This window comes from Rhinolophus ferrumequinum, chromosome 24 (genome assembly GCF_004115265.2).
Source record: "Rhinolophus ferrumequinum isolate MPI-CBG mRhiFer1 chromosome 24, mRhiFer1_v1.p, whole genome shotgun sequence".
NCBI classification, from domain to species: domain Eukaryota; kingdom Metazoa; phylum Chordata; class Mammalia; order Chiroptera; family Rhinolophidae; genus Rhinolophus; species Rhinolophus ferrumequinum.
Genome location: NC_046307.1, coordinates 19,470,152 through 19,493,671, shown reverse-complemented (window position 1 = coordinate 19,493,671; position 23,520 = coordinate 19,470,152). Strand labels below are relative to the sequence as shown.

Below are 23,520 nucleotides of genomic sequence, written 5' to 3'. Positions count from 1 at the left end.
TCATATGTATCGAGTCACTTAATTTCTCCTACCAGTATAAGAGATTTTATTTGCCCCACTTGACAGCTGAGAAAACTAAAGCTTCAGAGAAGTGAAGTGACTTATCAAGAGTCACACAGCTCGATTCAAACCCCTACCCCCATGCCACGCTGGGGGCTTTTGTAGCAGCACAGCAAGTGACTAGATCTGGGGGCAACTTGCTGTGACTAGAAAAAGACAGGGACCTCAGAGAGCACATGAAAGACTTTTGGCATCTCTCAAAGACCTCTGGAGCCCCTGAGGCGGTGGGTGGCTTAGGAAAAGAGCCAACGCATGTTCCCTGGTCTGTGGGCTGCAAACAGGGGATCCTTGAGAGGCAGATGGTTCCAACATCCTGACTCTGGAACATTCGGAGAAGCCTAGACCTCCCTAAGACCTACTGAAGCCAGAGGCTCCATAAGACACAGCTCCCTCCCTGCCCTCCCCAGGGGTTCAGCACACTGGCTCCTGGGGCCTGCTAGGGCAAGATGTGCCTCTCCCTCCCCAGCAGGAAGTGCTAGAAAGGGGTTCCCCAGGGTGCTGTTTAGCTGCACCAGGCTCCATATTTTCCTCTCCCATCTCCCTGCGGTATCAAGTGTGTGACTATTGATTTCCTCCCTGCATTTGTTTTCGTTATCCATTATTTATGGGATCATTTTCCATCCTTCGTGCATGAAGGCAAATTTTGTGTAAAAATCAATTGAGCGAGCGCTGCCGATGGCTTGTTGCGTTTTCTTGGCTTTCATCTCTGAAGCACCAGTTCTCAGGAGAAGCAGAGAAGGATATTAGGGAGCATGCCAGAATGGGAAAGGGAGGTGGGGGGCCGTGCAGGGTTCAGAAACCCGCCTTCAGACACCTAGCCTGTCCATCGCTTTCGGTCCCTGGAACATTCACAGTTGGTTGAACTCACCTGGAAGTCCAGGTAAGGGAGCATTGTCTTCCTGCCCTGATCTAACCCCTGCTTCCCTTGTCCATTTGCTGGGCTGCAGAAAGTCTAACGTTTCCTATAGATTATTTCAATGTAGAAATCCACAGGACTCTCCAGATCAAGGTTTGGGGGCCTGCTCTCTCATGGTTTAAGCCTGAAGATCCCAGGGAAGTCACCCTGATGGATTTGATGTGGAGGAGGGGGGTGACTAAGGGCAGGGCTGACATTTAATAAGCACCTGCTACATATGTCAGGCTGAGCATTTCATATATATATACACTTATTTGAGCTTCAGCACACCTTGTGAGGTAGGAGCGGTGTAAAGGAAAGAATAGGGGGTTTGGTGTGAGAAAGTCCTAGTTAAAATCCCTACTTGGCCACTTTCTAGCTGTGTGCCCTTGGGTAAGATACTCAACCTCTGTGTGCCACAGTTTTCTCGCCAATAAAATGGGGATAACCTTAGTGCTTACCTCAAATGAGGTCAGCCTTTAAAAGTAGGTGACTGGCTCATGGTAAGGACTCAATAAATAAAGGGTCTTCGGCTTCCATATCACTTCTACAGAGAGCCCATCCCTTTCAACCCCAGCTGAACTGGGTACTTCCAGCGCTGGCAATTAATTTCCATCATGTGTGTATCACAATTTGCCCCTCTCTCAATGACTGTGTACTGCCCATGACCCAGTTAAAATGGAAGTTCCATGAGGGCGGGCACCTTGTGTGTCCCTGTGTAGAGTGCCTGCATGGCACATAGTGGATACTCAATAAACATTCCTTACTATTACCATTCATTACCTGCTCCAGGTAGGGGCAGCAAGGCGAAGCCATGGGACCTGCCCAAGGTCACAGAACTAGCAAGTGGCACCGGTGGCATTCACCCCCAAGTCTTTCTGACACCAAAGCCCATGCTCTTTCTACTCACTCCACTTTCAAGTGGCCATGAGGTCAAATTCGGGTTAACATTTGAACAAACTGAGCCCTGGCAGGTGCTGCCCCCTCTGCTGCATCCTCTTCCCTTTTCCACCTACTTTTACCGTTTGGTGGTGGCCGAGATCTGGGGCTACCTTTCTTTTCTCTGATGAGCAATCAGTCCTCAAAAGAATGTCCTCCTGCACATTCCAGGGCCCCGAAGCTGCCCCAGAGGCAGCCCACTCGAGCTGCCTGCTGGGTTCAGGACACATTTCTATAGGGCACAGTGCTGTCAAAGGGACAGGTCTGCCCAGGATGGGGAGGCACAGAAAGTCACTCACAACTAATTCAACTCCCAGCCCCTCTCTGGAACAGTGGCTGCGTGATACAAAAGTCACATCATTCACATAACAAAAGATACTTTTATGCTCTCATCACTTAGGAAGTTCCAAGGGTTTTAGGAGCTCTGTGCCAGAACCAGAATGAAGATCAAATATATATTTCTTATTATAAATCACAGCATCACAGTTGCATGGCCCAGTTCAGTAGCCACTAGCCACAGGTAACTTCTAAATTTAAATTAATTAACATTTCAGTTCCTTAGTCGCATTAGCCACATGTCAAGTGCTCAAAGGCCACATGCAGCAGTGGCTGCCATATTGGACTGTGCAGATACACATTTCTATAATTGCAGAAAGTTTTATTGGACAGCACTGCCTTTCTAGAATCTTTCAATACTACTCAGCATTGTTGCATCACTCACTATTCCAACCCCCACCCAATTTTGTGTACCTCTTCCAGCAAACTCTGAGAAGTACGAGTATAGCCACTGGGGCCAAAGCCAATATTCTTTCCTTATCTTATCTCCTCACTAAAGTTCACCCCTCCTTCCCCCCACACTCTACCTCTCTTACACACACACACACACACACACACTCTACCACCACCAATTTCCACCTTTTGACTATACACAAGGATCCAGGGGTCTAAGGACCAGTCTAGAACCTTCCTGGGCCACAATGACATGGGAGCTTCCTCATTCTGGGCCACAGGCTCCCAATATCAAAAGAAGATTGGATTGGATGAGCTCAAATATCACAAATTGATGGTCTGTGAGCTAAATCTGGCCTGCATAGGTGTTTAGTTTGGCCTACCTGATTTTTTTTTTTCACTTTTAAGGAAAGAGACAAAAAGAGATAATCACATTTTAAAAATCTAGATTTCCAGCTTATCTTGAAAAATCATTAAGATTTGCTCACAGTGGGCTCATTGCCCACATGGCAGCCACTGGCTGTTGCTGAGTAACTTCTGCTCCCTTTAGGCCCGTACTCTCGAGATCACCAGGAGATGGCCACCCCTCTGTAGCCCTGTTTGTGGCTTGTTGTTCTTATTTACAGGACTTTCTGGAATTTGAGTCTGTTACTCTGTGAATTGGATCATCTCAAAAGTTTGATCAGTTACATCCCACCTACAATTTTAAATATGTGAGTGCTCTCTCCTCAGGGATAGTGTGGTAGTTCTTTGGAACATTCCATAGGTAATCTATGGAATGATGAATAGGAATGAATTGGTTTTCAAGGACTGCTCAGTCTCTGTGATTGGAAGCTTCATCGGTCAGCAGGACTGAAGAGTCTGGGCCTGACCTTATATTTTTCTAAATTTGAGTATCTGTAAGCCGATAGCATCCTCTTCGCAATGTAACACATACTTGGTCTCTAGAGGCTTGGCACTTAGATTTTTGAAGAGGTCACAGATCACTTTGAGAGTTTGCTAAAAGCTGTAGACTTAGTAGGGTGGTAGTATACAAATAAAGAGACATGATTTTGCATAAAGTTTTAGTGGGTACAAAAATCTCCCTCCACTAAAGCACGTTCCCGGCTCTCCCAGAAATCCTCAGACCTTCCTTTAGAATCTGGAGACTCCCCTTTAAAGTAGGAGATTGGACCCAGGCATCAGCCCCACTCTCTCCCAAAACCTAACCTTAAAAGGACCATTAAGTGGTATTTAAAGCATTAGCCTAGAGGCACAAAAAGAATGAGAAAAAAGACAATTGAAAAAAAATTGGGGCACTGGAAAGCAAACAGGTAAGAGGTGATTGGTTTACTAAAACTCAAGAAAGCTGAATCCTTCGTCAGCAGTGGGAGGAGCTGATCAGCAAACAGAAATGCACAGCAGATTCCCTAAGACACTTGAGAAGTGACAGCAGTACACATCTCTGGAAGCGGGAGTGAAGATGAGGGTGCAAATGGATGGCCTGACTGAGAGTTTGTTTAAGAAGTGGTTATGTGTGGAATCAGACGGTTACTGAACTTATCGGGGTGGTCACTTCATAAGTTATGTAAATGTCTAATCACTACGTTGTACACCTAAAGCTAATATAATATTGCATGTCAACTGCAACTGAAAATTAAATAATCAATAAATAAATGAAGTGGTTAGACGCTCACATTGCCTCACCCACGTGGCACAGGTAGGCAACTACTTCACCCAAACCTGGCAGCATAATGATCATTTATTCCCTGAAAAATGTTTTTTGTTTTTTTCCTTAAGTCATTACATTTGGAACACCAACCATATAAAAAACAAAGGAATTAAATAAGATTTTACATTCTAAATGTTAAAAGCCTTTTTCCTTTTCCTCCACTTAGCACCCTGAACATGGGCAGCCAGATATATGTGCTCCAAGCGGGAAATTGAGAGATTCTTCTTTGGAAATCTAACCAGTCCAAGAAAGAAAACAAACAAACAGACAACAACCACAACAACAAACACTGCCATTAGGGAATTCCATGGAAACACCCCGACCCAGTCACTCTAATAGAAAAGGAAAGCAAACCAGGCCAGCTCATGGGTACAGAGCTTCCATTAATCTTTTTACCTAACTAACCAGTGTCTAATACAAGGCACAGAGACCAAAACTCATATTGAAATACACGCACTTTGAGGGAGACAAACTCTGAAGGAATAAGAAATTTAAAAGAAACTATTAGTAATATTAGGGATATAACTCAGATATAACTAAAAAAGATAGCATCCATGAAACAAACAAACAAACCAGATTTCTTTTTCTTAAAAAAAAAAAAAAAAAAAAAGATCTGTTAGAATGTATGATTGGAGAAATGAAAAACTCAATAGAATGGTTGAAATATAAAATGTAGTAAGATGGCGTGGGCGGAGGAGGACGCTGCACCAGCTCGCTCCCATGAACAAACTCAAATATACATGTACATAGAGAGCTGTTAATCACGCCTGTGTGACAACTGAGGGCTGAATGAACAGCTTCTGACAACAAACTACAGAAAGAGACCCCATAGAGGAGGTAAAGAAACCACAGGAACCCTCGGGGAGCTTGGGGACATCTCCGGGTCAGCAGGGCTGATGAGCGCCAGTACCACCCCCTGCACTTCCACAGGGTGGGTGGCAGCGCTATGTGGGTGCTTGACCTACCTGCAAGTTCAAGGCAGTGCCTTCCCAGCTGGAGCCTGGGGACTTCTGCCTGTGAACAAAGAGCAAGAAGGATCAACCGGGGGTCATAACTGGCCCTCTCCTCTGCTCCAGCCTAGTAGGCCAGTGCCCAGGCGGCCTAAGCACCTGCGGGCTCTCAGCAGTCTGCCAAAACTATTCAACACTAAAGCCTACACAGAGGTCACTTCCACACAACACCATTTCTCCACAACAAATGAGAGACTGTATAGAGAAGGCTGGGGAGCAGTGGGAGCTCTCCCGGGACTGCGAGAAATCTCCAGGGCCTAAGGTGCTGGTAAGGGCCACTGTCTACCTGCCCTTCCACTTTCATATGGTGGGTGGGCAGGAGCTCTATCCAGGAGCTCTGGCCTACCTGTAAGTTTGCTGCTGTGTGTTCCCGTGTTCCCCCACACATCCTGAGCCCATTTCGGCCCAGAACAAAGGGAGCGAGCAAGATCAGCAGGGCTTTACTACGTGCACCTGACCCCTACACCTGGAGACACTCAGCTAGGTGCCCCGGATACCTTAGGCACCCATGGGGCTGCTACCAGCCTGCCAAAAACAGTCAACACACACAGTCTACACAGAGGCCGCCTCTACATAAGGCTGCTTCTCCAAAACTGGGAGAGAGAGCTATTTTGTCTAATTCATATAAACAAACATGGGAAGTTAAACAAAATGAAAAGACAAAAGAATATCTCTCAAATGAAGAAACAAGAAAAATCTTCAGGGGAAAAAAAAGAAAAAACCCTAAGGAAATGGAGATAAGTAATTTGCCTGATAAAGAATTCAAAGTATCGGTCATAAGGATACTCACCAAACTTGAGAGTGGACTGGAAGAGCTGAGGGAGAATTTCAACAGAGTTAGAAAGCCTGAAGAATACAACAACTGAAAGGAAAAACACATTAAAAGAAACCAACAGCAGATTAGCTAATACAGAAGAGCAGATCAGGAAATGGCTAAAAACTTTCCTAACCTGGGAAAGAAAACAGACATCCAGGTCCAGGAAGCACAGAGAGTTCCAAACAAGATGAACCCAAAGAGACCCACACCAAGACATATTGTAATTAAAATGGCAAAAGTTAAAGAGACAGTCTTGAAGGAAGCAAGGGGAAAACAACAAATTATGTGCAAAGGAAACCCCATAAAGCTATCAGCTGATTTTTCAGCAGCAACTTTACAGGACAGAAGGGCGTGGCAGGACATCTTTAGAGTGCTAAAAGAAAGGAACCTACAACCTAGAATAATTTACTCAACAAGAGTATCATTCAGAATTGAAGGAGAGATAGAGTTTCCCAGACAAGCAAAAACTAACGGAGTTCAATACCATTAAACCAGCTTTATAAGAAAGTTGAATGGTCTTCTCTAAGCAAATAAGGAAAGACCATAACCAGAAATAAGAAAATATGAGAAAGAAAAAAAATCTCACAGGTAAAGAAAGTCATATATTTAATAAATACAGCAAATCAGACATTTAAAAAGCTACTGCAAAGACCAAAAGAAAAAAGTATCAAACTCAACTCAAACTACAATAAGTAGTTATATCACTAACTGGGATATAAACTTAAACAGAGATATTGATTCTGAGAAACTAAGGATTCAACCGAAAAGTGGATCCTAGAATAACAGCTATCAGCAGGCCTAGAAAGCAACTAACTAATTCAGCTTGGAGTAGGTCAGAAGGTTCCAAGAAAGGTTTCTTTAGGAAGATTAAATTAGATAGAAACTTAGTGTGTTTAAAAGTTGTGAGAGGAGATTTATTTAAACGGTGAGAGTCTGGGCTTATTAACAAACAGAAGGAACAAAACAAAGGGAAAAAGCAATCATTATTAACGCAAAGAAAAATAAAATATTATGCAGAAAGGAAAAGCAACATAGTACCTTACATGGCTCGGCAGTAAATGTTATTTAGAGTAAAATAGATGAACACTGAATATTGATCTAACCAAAATTAAGATTTAATTAGATTGGAATGGTGAGGGGATGGTCATTGGTGTCGGGCATGAGAGAATACTAAACCCTCATCTCATTACAGGCAAGTGAATAGACAATGCCTATAACTGGACGGCCAAGAGTTAGCAATATAAACATGGTATTTAGAGGTAGTGAGGTAAATAGCCAAAGAACCAACTAACAGGGTTGAAAGTGAATTGCCCTGGGGAATCAGGGTAGGAGGGGAGTAGAACTGCATATAGTTCTTTATCATAAAAAGTCTTGCCAAATTATTTGAGTCTTTAAACTTTGGACACATATAACTTTTATTTTTAAAATACATTAAAAAGAAAAAGAAATCCTATTCTGACCCTTGGGAATAACATAAGCACTACCTACTTCCTATCTAAGCTTCTAGAACACAGTCTGTGTTCCCTCGTTGGCATCAAACCTCTCATCCTTCAGGAAAGAAGCAGCCCTTCTCATGCTCCCCTCCCCCATCCTATGAAACCATTTAAACTGGGTTTAAACTCTGAGGAGTCCAGCTACATACAGGCCAGCAGTTGGTTTGTTCTGGAGAAGATGTGTCCATCTCGACAGGTCATATACAGAGGAGGGCCATGTCAAGCTGGATCCATGCAATTGGTGACCCTGCAGCGACAGAAGGAGTGGCCCCACCAATGTAGTGATCCAGTATGGTCTCCAGGAACACACACCTTTCTCTCCAGTTGACTGTTACTTCCTCCTGTCATTTTTTTTTAAAAATCATAGTCAAGTTCCATAACTTGGTGCCAACCGATGTTAAGCTAAATCACAAGGCTTTGGAGGTACTGGCTTTCTTTTCTTTTCAGCTTCCATGACTTTTCTCTCTGAAGAGGAGAGGATACGGGGAGGAGAATACTCGTAGTATTCACAGATTATACAGTACGCTAACAGAGATATTCAGAAAGGTTGGGACTGGCTCCCAAACACTACAGACAGCTAATGGTCAGGTTAACTTGGTCAGCATCTAACAAACAAATTGGTCCTGAGTCCCAGGAATGAGATGTCACTAGTCCCCAATTTGAGTGTGAGCTCTGTGAGGACATGCGCTGAGCGGGTCTGTTGAGTCCTCCACACCTTGCGCACAGCCTGTTGCTGAGTAGTAGCGTAACGAATATGTGTTGAATTAACTCATTCTATTTCCAGACCTCAGCTACTTCTGGTGAAGCCAGCCATCTACACAGAAATCAAAAAGAGACCTCATTTCTCTTCAGTTCTTCCATCAATCTGAACTAGAAGATGAAAAATGAATAAATAAGCACAGTTCAGGGTATTCATAATCATTTTTATAATTGTATTTACTTTGTGTTGGGTCAAATGAAGATCTTTAGAGGCTTTAAACACTGAATACTTTGTGTTACTCCTTCCCCTGTATGAAATTAAAAATACAATCTCATAAAATACATGGGAGGAAGTCCAGCACAATGCTGAACCTGACTACCAGCGTGATTTTTTAAACACCAACTATTGAATTCGTCCAAAACATAGTTTTGTTATTTGGGGGTCTTTGCTTTGCAAGTGCTCAAAGTGCATGTTTAATCTGCCTTTTGGTAATTGAGCCCTGGCTTAGAACTTTCTACACAGCCTGTTGCCTCTGGAACATGCAAGGGTCCAAATGAAAAACTTAAAAATAGTAACCTGTCCTCCCAAACAGCGACACTGTGATCAGGGAGGTGGAGCCAGGGTGGGAAAGAACGGAAGGAACAAAGGAAGAGAGAAGATTTTTGCTTTTTTTTAATTTTTTTTTTTTTTCATTTTTGGAGGAGGAGTTAAAAATGGGACAGAAGATAAAACCATGTCAATAAGCAAAAGGCAGTCTGGGCCCTCCATCTAGGCCCTACTCTGCAAAACCATGTTTAAATACCAACTCCCTAGTGGTGTTCCCTTTTCCCCTTGAAGTCTCAAGTGACCCTCTACACTAACACTACAGACAGTAGAGTGTTGAGTTCTTCTAACACACTAAGTTGATAAACGAGCAGAGCCTAATGTTTTCATTATTCTTATTTTCAAGTCTATATCTTGGTATTCCAAGGGGAAAATGCAAAGATAAAAACATGAAAATAATATTTATTTTCCATGCTCCTTTAAGGAAGTTGCAAATTTGGAGATGAGATAGTTCCTTTATATTTTTCACTGCAGCAGCCGCAACTCTCAGGTTGGAATGTCATCTCTTTCAAGCACATATCTGATGCTAAAATCGCCCCCACTCCAGAGTCACTCACTAAAATCTCTGCTTAAATCCTCCAACATTAGGACTCAGCACAGCCCATGGCTTGGACCATGTTGACTGCCAGAGCCTTCTTTTTTGTATGAAACTGAAATTTTTATCTCTGTGACTTTCATTTCCCATCTAGTTATACCTCTTGGGCTTCACAGAACAAGAGTGAGACTTCTTTCACATAAAAGATTTCACCCCTAAAAACATAAGTCCACTTTCTTCTGCAGGAGCAAGCATAGCACAGTGCAAAGAGTACAGCTCTGGAGACAGACAATCCTGGGTTTAACTCTTCGGTTCTACCATGTATTAGTTGTGTGAGCTTGGACAAGTTGTTTAACCTTCCTGATGCCTCACTTATAAAACATGGGGGGAAAAAGAAAAAAATATATATGTGTGTGTGTGTGTGTATATATATATATATATATATATATATATATATATATCTCACCTAAGTTTGTAAAACATCTTACAAGGGGTAGCATTGTGAAATAGGAACACCCCATACCTTCAAATTCTCTCCTTTCCTCCTTTCACATTTGGTGTGGTCAGGAGGAGAATAAGCAAGGCTAGCTCATTCATAGATTCAATTTCAATTATTTGTTGAATTCCTACCATTCTAAAGTGATCAGTAGAGATGTTGCTTGTTTTACTGTTATTTGCCGTTATTTACTAAATTGCTTTTAGGTCTAATTTTTGCCCGACAGTAAAAAGGTTGCACTAGAATTTACTTTCAAAAGAGGCCACACGAGCCTACGGGCCACATGTCAGTGCACAGGATGTAGCTGTAGCCAAAGGTTCTCGGTGCTGCAACCACTGACTCCATGATAAGTAAACTAGCATAGCAATGGTGGGGAGGGCAAAAACAGGCACAGACGTGTTGTGAAATGCAGTGTGAAATTTATGCCACTTTTAATGAAAAGAGAATTGAAAGAAATTTTGTGTTTCAGCCTATATACCCAAACTCCAATTTGGGGCACCTGGGTGGGGAAAAAGTGTAAGAAACGTCTTCCTAACTCTGGGCAAGTAATCAGAGTCGCATGGAGAGACTGTGAAAAATATAGATGCCTGGGCCCCTAGAAATACAGCATCATATTCTCCAGCCAGAGGATCTCGGCTCACCTTCTAACATTCCATTTGTTTACCGGTGATAATAGAATTTCGGTTAATATTATTAAAACTCTTCTTTGTGATGGAGAAACTCTACTGTGACAGTCAAGAAAAGACTAATAAGAAATTATCTAGTCTACTAATCTAGTCTACTAATCTAGTCTACTAATTTTATTAGTAGACTAGATAGGCTATCCTACATGAAGCCATAAGCAATAGTAAAATACTATCAGAGAAAATGTCAAATTAAAACATTAGGACAGGGGAATTGGATGAAAGTGATCAAGAGGTGCAAACTTCCAGTTATAAGAGAAATAAGACATGGGGGTGTAATGCACAACATGATGATTAGAGTTAACAATACTGTATTGTATATTTAAACGTTACTAAGAGAGTAGACCTGAAAAGTTCTCACCACAGAAAAAAAAATTGTACCTCTGTGAGGGAATGGATATTAACTAATCTTACTGTGGTAATCATTTGGCCATATATACAGAGGGTGCCAAAAAAAATGTATACACATTTTAAGAAAGGAAAAAACTATTAAAATTGTAATACTCAATGTATACCAATACCAAAAGATGAATACAAGTCACGTTTGACTTCTGCAATTACAAGAGGTGCTCAAAGTGGTTATCATCAGCGTCCAGACACTTCTGATTATGGAGAACTACTGCTTGAGCAACGTTGACCATCTCTTAAAATATGTATACGTTTTGGGCACCCCTGGCACATATATCAAATCATTATGTTGTACATCTTAAACTAATGCAATGTTATATGTCAATTATATCATAATAAAAATGGGAGATAAAATTTCAGAACAGACAGAAGAAATTCTGGGAAGTTGGAGACAGAAGAGTTAAAAGTGGTCCGTGTTCTAATCATTCTAGCTGAGCAATGTGACCGGTAACGCAGAACCTCAAAAGCTGAGTGAACTTACGGCTACAAACATTAACCCAAGTCAGAACGGTAGATATACGATGACCTGAGAGCAGAGAACAGGAGCTCTGCTCAGCATTCTCTTATCTGTGGATTCCAGCCAGAGCTGGGATCAGTTTGGGTGCTTGGTGCTACCCTGCTCAGCCCATAGTGAACCCCAGTCCCTCGGCTCCCCACTGGGTTGGGTCTCCCCAGACCTAACGATGAACTAACTGGCTTGGCTAAGCCAGGACTATTCAGTCAATAAAATGTTCTACTTTCATCTTGTCTCCTACACTCACTCTGACTTTAATTTTTAAACTTACAAATTGTTGGTGTTTTTATTTTTTCATTAGGGGGTGGGGGTTGTGTTTCTGCCACATGGTTTTAGAAGCCTCATTGCTGGGAACTCAGAAGACACCACGCTTGGTAACCCCTTCTTCTAACTCCACTTCGATTGCTCGACTATCTCTTTGAAAACAAAACAGAAAATAAAAGAAGCCCCCAAAATATCAAATATAAGATATGCCAATGCCTATATACATAAGTTCACGTAATGTCACAGCTGGCGGTTTCAGAAGTCATCTGGTCCCACCCTCTCGTTTTACTGATAGGAAAAGAGGGAGCCAGAACAGGGAAGTAAGTCTCCAGCTCAAATTCTCAATCCTAGTTGCTGGTAGGGCTGGTTAAAAAAAAATTTTAAACCTAGATTTTGATCTCTGATGTAGTGCGTTTTTTTACTCCACCACACTGTTTCTTAAGAGACTGACTATTGATCTGAAAAATAGTTTTGCCAACGCTATTTGGAGTCTTTATTAACATTTGGCTCAAGTCTTTATTTTTGCCTTTGGTAAAGTTCTTCCCAGTTTGCTAAACTGGTTTCAGTGCATGAGGGTATTTGAACATAAATTCAGATAGTCACATGAAGAATAGCCTTTTAGATTACCTAGTCCAAGAGGTCTTAAGGTAGCACCTATAAACTCACGGGTAGAACCCAAGGGATCCATAGTTGAACTTCAAGAAGTCAGCAAAAATTTTGAGTGTGCAGATGTACATTTTTTCTGGGTTAGGAAAAGTAGTTGTCCTCAGATTCTCAAGGGAGTCCAGAATCCTCACCAAATTGAACTACTATCTAATTCAATTTCCTCAAGTTAGAGTTGGGGAACTCAGGCACTGAAGGTGACTATAGTTGCCAAGGTCACATACAGAGTAAGGCCTGGAACTCAGATCTCCAGGTTCTTTCCTCTGTACTATGTGGCCTGTGCTCTGTATGCTGACCAGAGATGATTCCAATTGTCCGAATCACCTCTCTTCCCATTCAAGCTTTCACTACTAAAGGAATTCATTGAAAGAGTACGCAGGCCTCCATACAAATCAATCCCACCCCCGGAACAATGTCTCCCTGTACATCTCACAGTAGTCACTCAGGATCACCACCTGGAAATTCTGTCCGAGATGGAGCTGACGTTCTAAGGATCTCAGCTCCCGTACATGTAAGAGCTCAGCTGGGGTTTCTGCAGTCTGGTGTTCAATACTCAGTCCTAGGTAGGTTATGAAATAATGTTGCCAGTGTCTTCTGCAGTCCCATCATAACTGTGTACACCAAGAAAAACTCATCTTACTGGAAAAATGGGCTCACTTAGAGGAAGTAAAAGAGTGAAGGGAGATTTTTTAACAGAATCTAATAAAACCAAATGCTATAGGAACTGAACTATCCAATGCATAAAAGTACTTCCATTATAAGTATAGTGGCTAATTCCATAGTAATAACAGATAGGTTGCCTTAAATTATATTTGGAAGGAGATGGGATAGAACTCAAATCAACCTAAAAACACTCTATCTGTTTGTAAGAAGGCAGTTTTTGTGGTGTCTGCACCTCAAAATTGATTTTTGGTTAAAAAAAATGAACCAGGATATTCAACTGCCCATTCAATTTATATTTCTATATTATTGATTTTATACGAAACTTCCTAGGGTTCTTGGTGTGAGGAGATTATTCAAGATGGTTATATCTCTAGTTCTCTAATATCATAACAAGAAGTTAACACACAATTACTAAAAATGACAAGTCAAGAAATGGCAACCAATAAAATATCTCTGAAGTATACACAAAAGTTGATCATGTTATTTGCCTTCAAAGGGAACTGGGTAACTTGGGTCAAGGATAGGAGAAAGACTTTTCACTGCAAATCTGGTTCTTTTGAATTTGAATCATGTAGTATTTAATCAAAATATTAAGAAATAAACCTTGAATTTTAAAGAGAGATAGTGCCAAATATATACTATTTAGACATGTAATTAACTTCTAAAAGAAACAGCTGAAAGTGGCTGAGGGTAGGGGGTTGGTCAATTTGCCTTTCTGTATTCAATTTTTAACTATATGCATGAATTACTTTGACAAAATATAAAACTAATTTTTAAAAAAGAAAATCACCTCCCACTAACTTGTTTTACAGGTAAGAAACAAGTTTCTTGGGGCTCTGAGGGTGGGAGACATTAGTGAGAGAGCATAGAAACACACTCAGGTTGCTGTGCCTCAGGCCAGAGCTTTCCTTAACATGGACCAAGAATCTTCCTGTGACTGGTGTCTAAATGCCTTCTAATTATTGTTATTATTATTAGATTAAGACATTTTTAGAATATTTGAATAAAATGGACCTCTCCTCATTCTGATCTTCTGTGCTAATAATTGTACCCTTTTTTATTCATTCAATTACAAGCAAATTGACAGGAGACATTTATATGAGGCAGCTTAAACCCCAGCTAATGGAGTGCCTAATGACTAATTGATCAGATCCCAACCCAGAGAGCAGCTCTGAGTGGCCTAAAGGAATTTATGCAATTAGTTTAGGTTTGGTAGAAATTGAGTGCATATGAAAGTAAGCTTTTTATGGTCTTGATTTATGAGAGCTGGACATTAGCTATATCTGCCAAGAGGTGAGCCGCCTAGCACGCCCCAGGCACTGGGGGCCTCTGCCTCAGGAAGGGATGTTGGGTTTTGGAGTTGGGCTGATGTGTGTGTAGCGGGAGAGGAAGGGAGATAAGTAAAGAGAGAAATTGGGATTGAGAGTGGGATTCCACCAGAAACCTCTTGAAATTATTATGGTGGTTCCCCCTCCTGATGTAAATCAAAGTAAAGACAATATTAAATCCTAAACTTAGGATTTAAAGATGTCCCATAAAAGTCTGATTTTCCCAGGATGAACACTAGTATTTGTGTGTGTGAAATCCTAAAACTTAAACTCAAAAAAGAGAAAGAGAGAGATCTGTTTCGGTACCAGTTTGCCTCCAGCGCCAGGCTGGTTTGGGCAGAGCGGAGGGAGGGAGCAGAGAACTGACGTCTTAGGGAGACGAGTGCTCCACGCGCTGGCGACAGGAAGAGTGGGGAGGACTCCCGGGGAAGAACCTGGGCCTGGCCGCCCATCCCTCTCTCCGCAAAGCTCCTCCCAAAGTCCAGAGAGCTCCGGGAGCCGGCCCGCGGCCGAGGGGAAGCCCTCGCGGGAGGCGCTGGGCGGAGCCAGGCGAACCCTGACCCCGCAGGGGAGCCCAGGGAGCCCCGCGGGTGCGGAAGCGCCGTCGGGAGGGGCGGAGGGAAACCTGACCTGCTCGGGAAAGAGCGATCGAAGGAGAGACTAATTTGTCCGCCGGGGTCCTCGCTGGCTCCAGCTGCCCGCTGGGGCGGGGTTACCGCCGGGGCTCCCGCAGCTCCGCGGAGGAGGGGAGGAAGGGAGGAGGGCTTTCTGGACGCCCCGGGGACGCGCCCCACCTCGCTCCTGCACTTTGGGGTCCGAGTTTCGCGCCTGCGAGGTTGGAGGGAAGCTAAGAGCGGGTTGCGTGGGAGACGAGTAAACCGACGGACGTAGATACAGAGGAAGAGACGAGAGGCGGCGCGGAACGCCGAGGGAGAGACCCGCGGAGATGGAGCGCGAGTGCAGGGCCCGAAAGCCGGCGAGGACGGCGGCGTCCTTGGATTCCACCACTTCCTCTGCACGAGCGGCTTCTCCTGCCAAATCCCACGCGCCTGCTCCGCGCCCACCCCAGGCGTCCCCCCAGCCCTGCCCCTGCCAGCGTTGGGTCTCACTTGGGGATGGGTGAGGCCAAAAAAAAAAAAAAAACCAGCAAAAAACAAACGGGTTTTGCCAGATCTCCCCACCAAACTGCTGAGTTCACTACTTGCCCTGGGCAAGTTACATAAACACTCTGTACCTCCAAGTTCTCATCTGTAAAATGGGGTTTAAAATGGTGTCCACTCGTAGTGTTGTTTAAGGATGAATAAATTAATGCACATAAAGTGCTTGGAACAGTACCTGGCATACAGGAAGCCCTCAATACGTGTTAGATACCATTATTATTCATTTATCCAACACGTTCGTGAAATCCTCTGTGAGGCCGTGCACTGGGTTCAAGGAGGCAGGGGGTACTGGGCAGACATGGTACTCGCCCCGAGCGCATTTACTGATAAACAGGGTGTCATCAAGGAGTAAGAGGACTAAGAAAGAAAGAAAACGGTGTAGTGTGATAGCATGACGAGGGAAAAGAGCAATTTTAGGTAGAAGGAGCCAGCTAAGTCGCTCTGTCCATCTCTGGGCCTCAGTCTCTCCTGTAAAATGAGACGCTTTTAGGCGCTCTGCCCCCGAGCTGACGCACTGCGACGCGGGGCCCAAAGGTGGGAAGGACGAGCCAGAGACCGCATCACTCGAGTCTCCTCTGCCCACTGGAGCCCCGCCCCTCGAAGGGAGCGCTGAGCTGAATCTCCAACGATGCCAGCTGCTTGATGCTCACCAGGATTCTACTGCGGAGGAAGGTTCCAATTCCAGGAGCCACGGATTAGGGTCAAGCTTCTCAGAGGGCCCTATGTATTTGTACCATGGACTCCTGGAGAGCAAATTCATTGTCCCCTCCACAGCTGGGATGCACAGTGAGCAAAGAGATTTCTTTGATGTTTTTCTGGCTTGCCCCTGACAGTAGGCATTGCTTATTTTATGAATGAACAGGTTGGCTCACGGAAGGAAAATGTGGATCCCACATGACTCCAAGCCCCGAATTTGACCCTGCAACACTACCTCTTACTTTTCTGAGTATAAATAATGTTTTGAAGAGACTAAGTATCCATTAATGTCAGGTGCTGGGCTTAAGTGATTTTATTTAATCATCAGAGCAATCCTGAAAGATAGTCTTTGTTCCAATTTTACAGATGAGGGCACTGAGGCTCAGGGCTGTAAAGTCAGTTACTCAAGTAAGAGATGGATTGGGTATTCTACCCCAGGTCTGTCCACTCCAGACCTGGAGCTGTTTCCATCTCAGCAGGAAAGTAAGAGAACTCAAGCTCCAATGCAGGGTCAAGAGAAGGTCAGGCACACTCAGCAGGGCAGAGGTCACCCCCTGATCCTCCGCTCTGATTCCTCCTCTAGGTACCAAGGGCTCCTGTCACAGAGCACCCTTTCTGTACTCATGATCACCACTGAGTGGGGCAAAGCCCCTTCTAATTTAAACAGGAAGGAAACTGGCTGCCTTGGAATAGAAGCTTGAGACACACACCACTTAGACCCTGATCCCACCCCGGGGAGACTTGTCTATTCTTGATGGTCTCTGTTCTCCTCTACACCCCTAGAATCCAGAGAGGATTGCTGGAGAACGGGTCCTTTCATTTTTCATTCATTCGTCCAACAGACATCTATTGTCTAATGTCTGCCACTCTGGGCCAGACCTTGAGCTGGGAAATGGGCTTGAAACAGTGAACAAAACTGACACTACCTTAGACACAGAGAGAATAAGCTCCTAGCCAGAGATCACACAGCTCAGATTCAGGAAGGACAGGATTCCTGCCTCCAAGTTCTGCCAGCCAGGGCTTCAACCATGCTGGCTTGTATGTGCCTGGCTCATTGGGGGTCAGGCCCTCGTTCCAGCCACACAGGTGCGTTGATGCCTTCCTCCTGCTCCACAGATGACTCTCATAGTCCCACCTTGAGAAGCAAGATGCAACTTTCCATACAAACAGCCCTGCACACTGGCCTCACTTTTTCTTTTGGTACAGTTTAAAGAAACTTCCACCTGGACCTTGGACAGTGAATGTTGCAAGTTGTTGGGATTTAGGAAAGGATTATCTGCTATAGAGTGATTTTGATGACTCTTAAAAATATTTTTGTGACGTTTAACAGCCATCAGCTGTTAAGGCTTAGAGAGGTGACATGACTTGCCCAAGGTCACACGTTAGGAAATGACCCATCAAGATGCACACCAGGCCTGAGTAAACCCCAAACCAGCTAGTACCCCCCCTCCTCCTCCACTACTCTCTAAGGGTCTGTGCCTTCAACAGACGACTGGCAAAGGCGACTGCACAATTCTGGAGAAACCACAGCTCCCGTTGCTTCCTGAGCGAGCCCAAATGGAGAAGCTGAGGCGCCGGTCCGGCGCACTCAGGGGGTGGGAGAGGGTGAAGTGCGTCCTGGACCCGGCCGCAGCTCCCGCCCGCCGGTAGAAACTGGTCAAAATACTCATGTGCGATGGCGTTCCCAGGCGCCTGGACCGGACCAGGCGCAGAGGCGCGGGTCCCATTCCTAACCCAGCCCGGCTGGTTCTGACGTAATGTTCCACTCGGGAGACGCATCACACCCTCTCCAAAAATGTCTCCCAAACTTTTCAGGTTATTAGTTAAAAAAATAAATAACAGTAGGGAACTTTTCGAAAAGGAGATGGAGACGGATATCGGGTTCTTTCCAGGGCCAGAAAAGCCAAAGGCTCTTACCTGCAGGAAATCTCGCAGCCCGCAAAGGCGCGTCTGTCTGGAGCGCTTCGCTTGGTCGCGGGACGCTCACGGCCGCCTCCTCTGCAGCCCGGCTGGGCTCCGGCCCTGTGTTTTATACCACTATAGGCAATTAATATTGCATCAGCCGTATTTTAAATTTTCAAAACCCACAATATAATGTAATGGCATAAGGGCATTTATTATTAAAGGACACCCGATGGAGAGGGAGGTGGAGGAATCGCTGGGGCTATTTCGCAAGGCGGGGGTGAAGGGCTGAGGCTCGGGGCTGAGGGTGATCCCCAGGTTTGCTTTTGCAATGGGGGGTGGGGGCCGCACCGCGCGGAGGGGAGACCCTCTCTGTTCCGATTCGGGCTGGAGGTCTAATGACCCATAGCTCTTTGATGACACAGTGGGGAGATGTGCAGACGACTCCTGAACTTGGAGCATTAATTTTTTAAATCATGAAGGTGTTTCTGCGGCTCACAAATTAAAAGGTTTCCTTCCCCTTTTAGAGGGAGCGGAAGAGAGAGAAGGGACTAGCATCTGTTGAGCATCTACTATGTACAGGGCACTAAGCTAAGATCTTTGCAGCGGACATCTCTTTTAGCGCTCCACGGAGAAGCCGAGATAGACCACAGAGTGAGTAACCTCCTGGGTGACAATTCCAAATCAATTTCTGAAGAGACTCCAAGGGGTCCCAACGGACTCCGTCCCGACACGGAACACTTTCCTCCCTCTTTGCAGCCATTCCTTCACTTCCTATATAGCCATTGAATCTATTAAAATGTTTCCTATTAAGCCCAACCACTACCAGACGCCTTAAATAAACAACCTTACTTAGTCCCCACAATAACCTTGTGAGGTAGGTATTAGCATCTTCATCCAGCAGACAAACAATGGAGGCTAAGAGAAGAAACTGGCTTCAGGGTGGCTCAGCCAATGAGTGGAGGCACTGGGGCTCGTTTAGCAGTCAGGCTTCAAAATTTGCGATCTGAGTCACGTTGAGCAAACAGAGGTTGATAGATTCTCTTGCGAGGACGCATGGAGGGAAGTGACTTGAAACCCTGAGGTCCGTTAACCTGTGGCCGGATCTCAACAGGGTAGGAGGATGAAGCACCAGGGAAGAGGAAAAAGGAGAGGGGTTGGCCAGAGACTGGCCTACCGGAAGTGACAGCCCAGCTTTTCTGGGTTCTCACTTTTAAACCCTTTCTAAGACTAATACGCTTAGCCTCGGAGAAAGAAAAACACTGTGATTCGGGTTGAAAAATAAAGCATTTATTTTAGAAGTTAATTCAAGGGGTAAAGAGAGAAGAAAACTTAATATTTTATTTGTATTTACTCGGAGAACGAAACCAAAGGTCACACAGCAACACGCAAATTACATGAAGCAACGAAAGGTAAAATGTGATGAGTCTAGAAGGAAGGGCTTGAGAAGGATCCAGGCCGGCGGTCTGGCCCTGCTTTCCACTCACAACTATAAGTGAACCTCCACCGAAAAACACCCATATAAGCGGACTGGAAAGAAGTAAAGTTAAATAAATAATAGAAAACAACAATGCTAACAATAATAAAAGCGCAACGAGGTTAGACGTGTTGGAAGGACTTGCATATGATTCGGAGAAGTTACAATTACTTTCGAGCAGCCGCCTTGACACTGCGCTGGGAGTCTAGCTGGAGAAGCGAGCTGGGGTGAGAGAGTCCTCAGTCCATCCGGAGCACTACCCATCCCCCGCTCTCCAGCAGACGGGAATTACCCCTCCAACGCCAGCAGACTGTGGAGGATGAGTCCGAGCAGGTGTTCACTGCTGTTTGCAAACAACTAAGCGATCCCAGGTTGTGGACCCTTTTCAGGAGCCCGACAAATGCGGAGAACAGCTCAGAGCCCGCAACTCCCCGCACACTTTCCCTGAACCTAATCCATGCTACCTTAGAGAATTTACAGCAAACCAAAGAATGAGATGGAGAAAATTTAGTTGGGGAAGAGAGTATAAGGCTATCCTTTGGAAACATACATGATTTTATATATTCTAAATAAATCTCCAGTACATGGTCGTGCCCAGTTAAACTTTGCATTATTATGTATTACTTCCTTCTGATCCCCCTCACCCCTTGCCTGATCCCGCTTAGCCGAGTGGCGCCTTTACCCCAGAGTTGTGTGGTCGAGCCAATTCACTATCCCCTGCGTTTGGGCTCCTGCCCTGAGGTCTCGCTGTCCAAGACACAAGGGCGCTTTTCAGCACCACGGACAGCACAAGACCCTCCAGGCCTGCACTTTCGTGAATTTTTTCTTAGCGTCAAAACTTTTCGGGTGGGAATAGAATGGAAAAAAGAAAGAGAAGGCTGGGAGGCAACCAGGCGGGATAAAGGGGAAAGTCTGTGGCTTTGGGGGAAGAGAGCCTGACCTGCCAGGAAACATCTTGGAGTCCCCCATAACCGTCCCGCCGGGACGTACACTCAACTTTTCCTGGCCCCCAACGCTGCGCCCGCAGCAGTCAGTGGACAGCCGAGTACTTCATTCGTTTCTGTTTCTGTCTCTGGTTGCAGAACCAGACCCTCACCACGTTCTTTTTAAGGTCCAGTTTCTCCGCGATGGCCGCGATCTTCTCCGATGAGGGCCGCGGCTGAATAGCGAAGTAGGCCTCGAGTGAGCGCTTCTCCGGTGCAGCGATGGACGTGCGTTTGCGCTTCCGCTCACTGCCGTTGAAGAGCTCCGGCTTGCTGTTTTTCTCTCGATAGGCGGCCTCGGCTTCCTCCAGCCAGGCCTGGAGCACTGGCTTGAGAGCAATCATGTTGTTGTGCGACAGCGTGAGAGACTCGAACCTGCAGATGGTGCTCTGGCTGAGCGAGCCTACGCCCGGGATCTTAAGGTTGGCTAGAGCCGCGCCCACGTCCGCCTGGGTCACCCCCAGCTTGATGCGCCGCTGCTTGAAGCGCTCCGCGAAGGCCTCGAGCTCTCGTGGGTCCGACTCCACGTCACTGAGGCATGCAGGCATGGCGCTGTGAGGCGCCACGGCGTGTGGGTGACTCATGCCCATGGCCTGGTGCAGGTGGCCCATGGCGCCCAGGTGGTGCGGGTGGATCTGCGCCGGCATCACCGAGTGCTCCGGGGCGCCCAAGCCGCTCACGCTCAACGTGGGCGAGATGTGCTCTAGCAGGTCGCCCTCGAGGCCCTGGTGCACCGCGTGGTGCGGGTGCGAGGTGAGCGCGGCCGGGTGGGAGATGGGCACGGTGGACGAAGTGGACGTGCAGGGCACGCTACTCATGGTATGGTAGGTGGCGTCGGGCTTGAAAGGATGGTTCTTGCCGTGGGAGACAATATCCACCGCCGCCAGAGCTTCGGCGCGTGCCAGCAGGCTCTCATCAAAGCTTCCAAATATATTACCCTGCAGCTGCAAGCGAGAAGGCGCACAGCATGGTCAGTGGGGAATACTGTCAACTCAGGATTAAAACACATTTTCAAGCAACCGAGATGCCTCTCCTCAAAGCCCAGGTCATAAAAATTAATACGGAGACAGAAGCTCTGCTGGAACAGACGTGTGGATCAGACACATGAATGAGAGAGAGGGCGCGCCGGGAGAGAGCGCAGGGGAGACAAGGAGAGGAGTTCAACAGCGGCGATTGTTCTGGGCGACATGAAAAAAACATGAAGCAAGTGCCTGTCAAAAAATGTGCCTTAGAGCGGTAATTATGCTCCACTACGTACCTGCGGGGCTGGGAGACAGACTCGGCGCATGGCCTCGGAGCCGGAGTGCAGGCTGGAGAATTTGGGTTCTTGAAGCACCGGGTGCATGCCGAAAGGCTGCTTGGCGTTCATGGCCATCATCTTCGCGCGCCTGGCTGGGAGGCAGCGAGGGACATGGATCAGGCTCGTCTCGCTCGCTCGCCGCGCTCCAAGTGAGTGCCGCTCAGCGCCCGCGCTCCCCTCGCCCTCTCTCTTGCTGCCTCCCCTCTCCCCCACCTGCTTCTTCACTCATCTTACAAGCAGCCTGCCAGGAAGGGCCCGGGCGCGCGCAGGCGTGCTCACGCGCCCAGGACTCGCAGGGGCCGCCCGGGAGGCTAGGACAGGCAGCAGCTCTAGGCGCGCCGCTCTGCGCCCGCCACTGCTGCCCCCGCCTCGGCATTTATACCCGGCTCCACCGGGCCTCTCTCGGTCTGCCCCGCCCCACCTGGCTCCAGCCTCGCCGACCTTCCGGATTCTTTCTTCTTGGTGGACTTAGTCCTCACGCCAAAGTCCCAAACCTCTCCGCCCTGTCCCAACTCACACTGCCCAGACCTAAGGGCAGCCCCGGGCTGAGTAGGGGTCCGGGAGCTGACCCTACTCCCACCCTCCACCACACACACACACACACATACACACACACACACACACACACACACACACACACACTCCTTGGCGGACCGGCTGCCGCCAAACTGTCCATTTCCAGGGCGCTCCTGGCCCCACGCCCGAGCCGTCCACCAGAGTCCGGCCATGCAGCGCAGCGAAGAGGCGCCTCCAAGCACCCAGACGGGCTCCAGGGAGGGTGAGGGGGTGCCAGAATGAGCCCTAGGTGACCCCTACCCCCAACCACCCGCCGTAGTGGAGATGGGAGAAGTGACCGCCTGCCCAGTCCAGGAGGTCTGTGCCTTCCTCCTCACGCTTGCCTTTCTTGGCTTTCGCTTAAGAAAGACCATTTGGCCCCCTCGCCCTTCCCCCAACCCGCCAGTCTAAGGACGCTTACTAAGTCGTTTTTAGAATGGAGAGTTCAGGACTGCACGCCCACCTTGGGAGTCAGTGCACTTCTGCTGGGCCGCCGGCGCTTACAAACCCCATTCCCCATAACAGCTACCTTTTGAGCTCCTAATATGCGCTAGGCAATTTGGAGAGTTAGCTCAGGTATTCTCACACCCTATGGAGTAGGTACTGTTCTTCCGCTTACAGAGGAGGAAAACGAGGGTCTGAGGGGTTCCGTGATCGGCCCAAGACAACATAGCTGGCTGGGAGCAGAGCCATTCCGTCACTCGTTCCGTTATCCATTCCACAGATATTTACTGGCGGCCTATTGTGTGCCAGGAGCCACGGAGGACTTCCCAGGCTCTTAACCACTTTGCTACTTTGTCTTCCTTCCCGAAGTTTCGGGACTGGAGTGCTCGGAGGTTAGTACTGCACCCCCCCCCCCGCCCCTCTGCTCTCATCCCCTTTCCTTCCCTCCTCTCCTCTCCTTTCCCTGCGCTAGTAAACATCGTGAATAATGGA

At 46.5% G+C, this 23,520-nt stretch overlaps 1 protein-coding gene across 3 annotated transcripts; it reads right to left on the bottom strand.

Moving 5' to 3' along the window:
• Positions 1 to 19,563: 19,563 nt before the first annotated feature.
• Positions 19,564 to 23,263, bottom strand: POU4F3 (POU class 4 homeobox 3). 3 transcript variants are annotated; one of them, XM_033095752.1, is made up of 3 exons: positions 23,006 to 23,263; positions 21,988 to 22,121; positions 19,564 to 21,673 (listed from the first exon to the last, which is right to left on the bottom strand). In XM_033095752.1, the coding sequence occupies exons 2-3, from the start codon at positions 22,105 to 22,107 to the stop codon at positions 20,777 to 20,779; spliced, it is 1,017 nt and encodes a 338-aa protein (XP_032951643.1). In that variant the 5' UTR covers positions 22,108 to 22,121; positions 23,006 to 23,263; the 3' UTR covers positions 19,564 to 20,776. The 3 variants fall into 3 exon arrangements, with proteins under 3 accessions (XP_032951643.1, XP_032951645.1, XP_032951644.1); XM_033095754.1 differs by having other exon boundaries at positions 23,048 to 23,263; XM_033095753.1 differs by lacking the exon at positions 23,006 to 23,263 and adding an exon at positions 22,451 to 22,502.
• Positions 23,264 to 23,520: the final 257 nt, after the last annotated feature.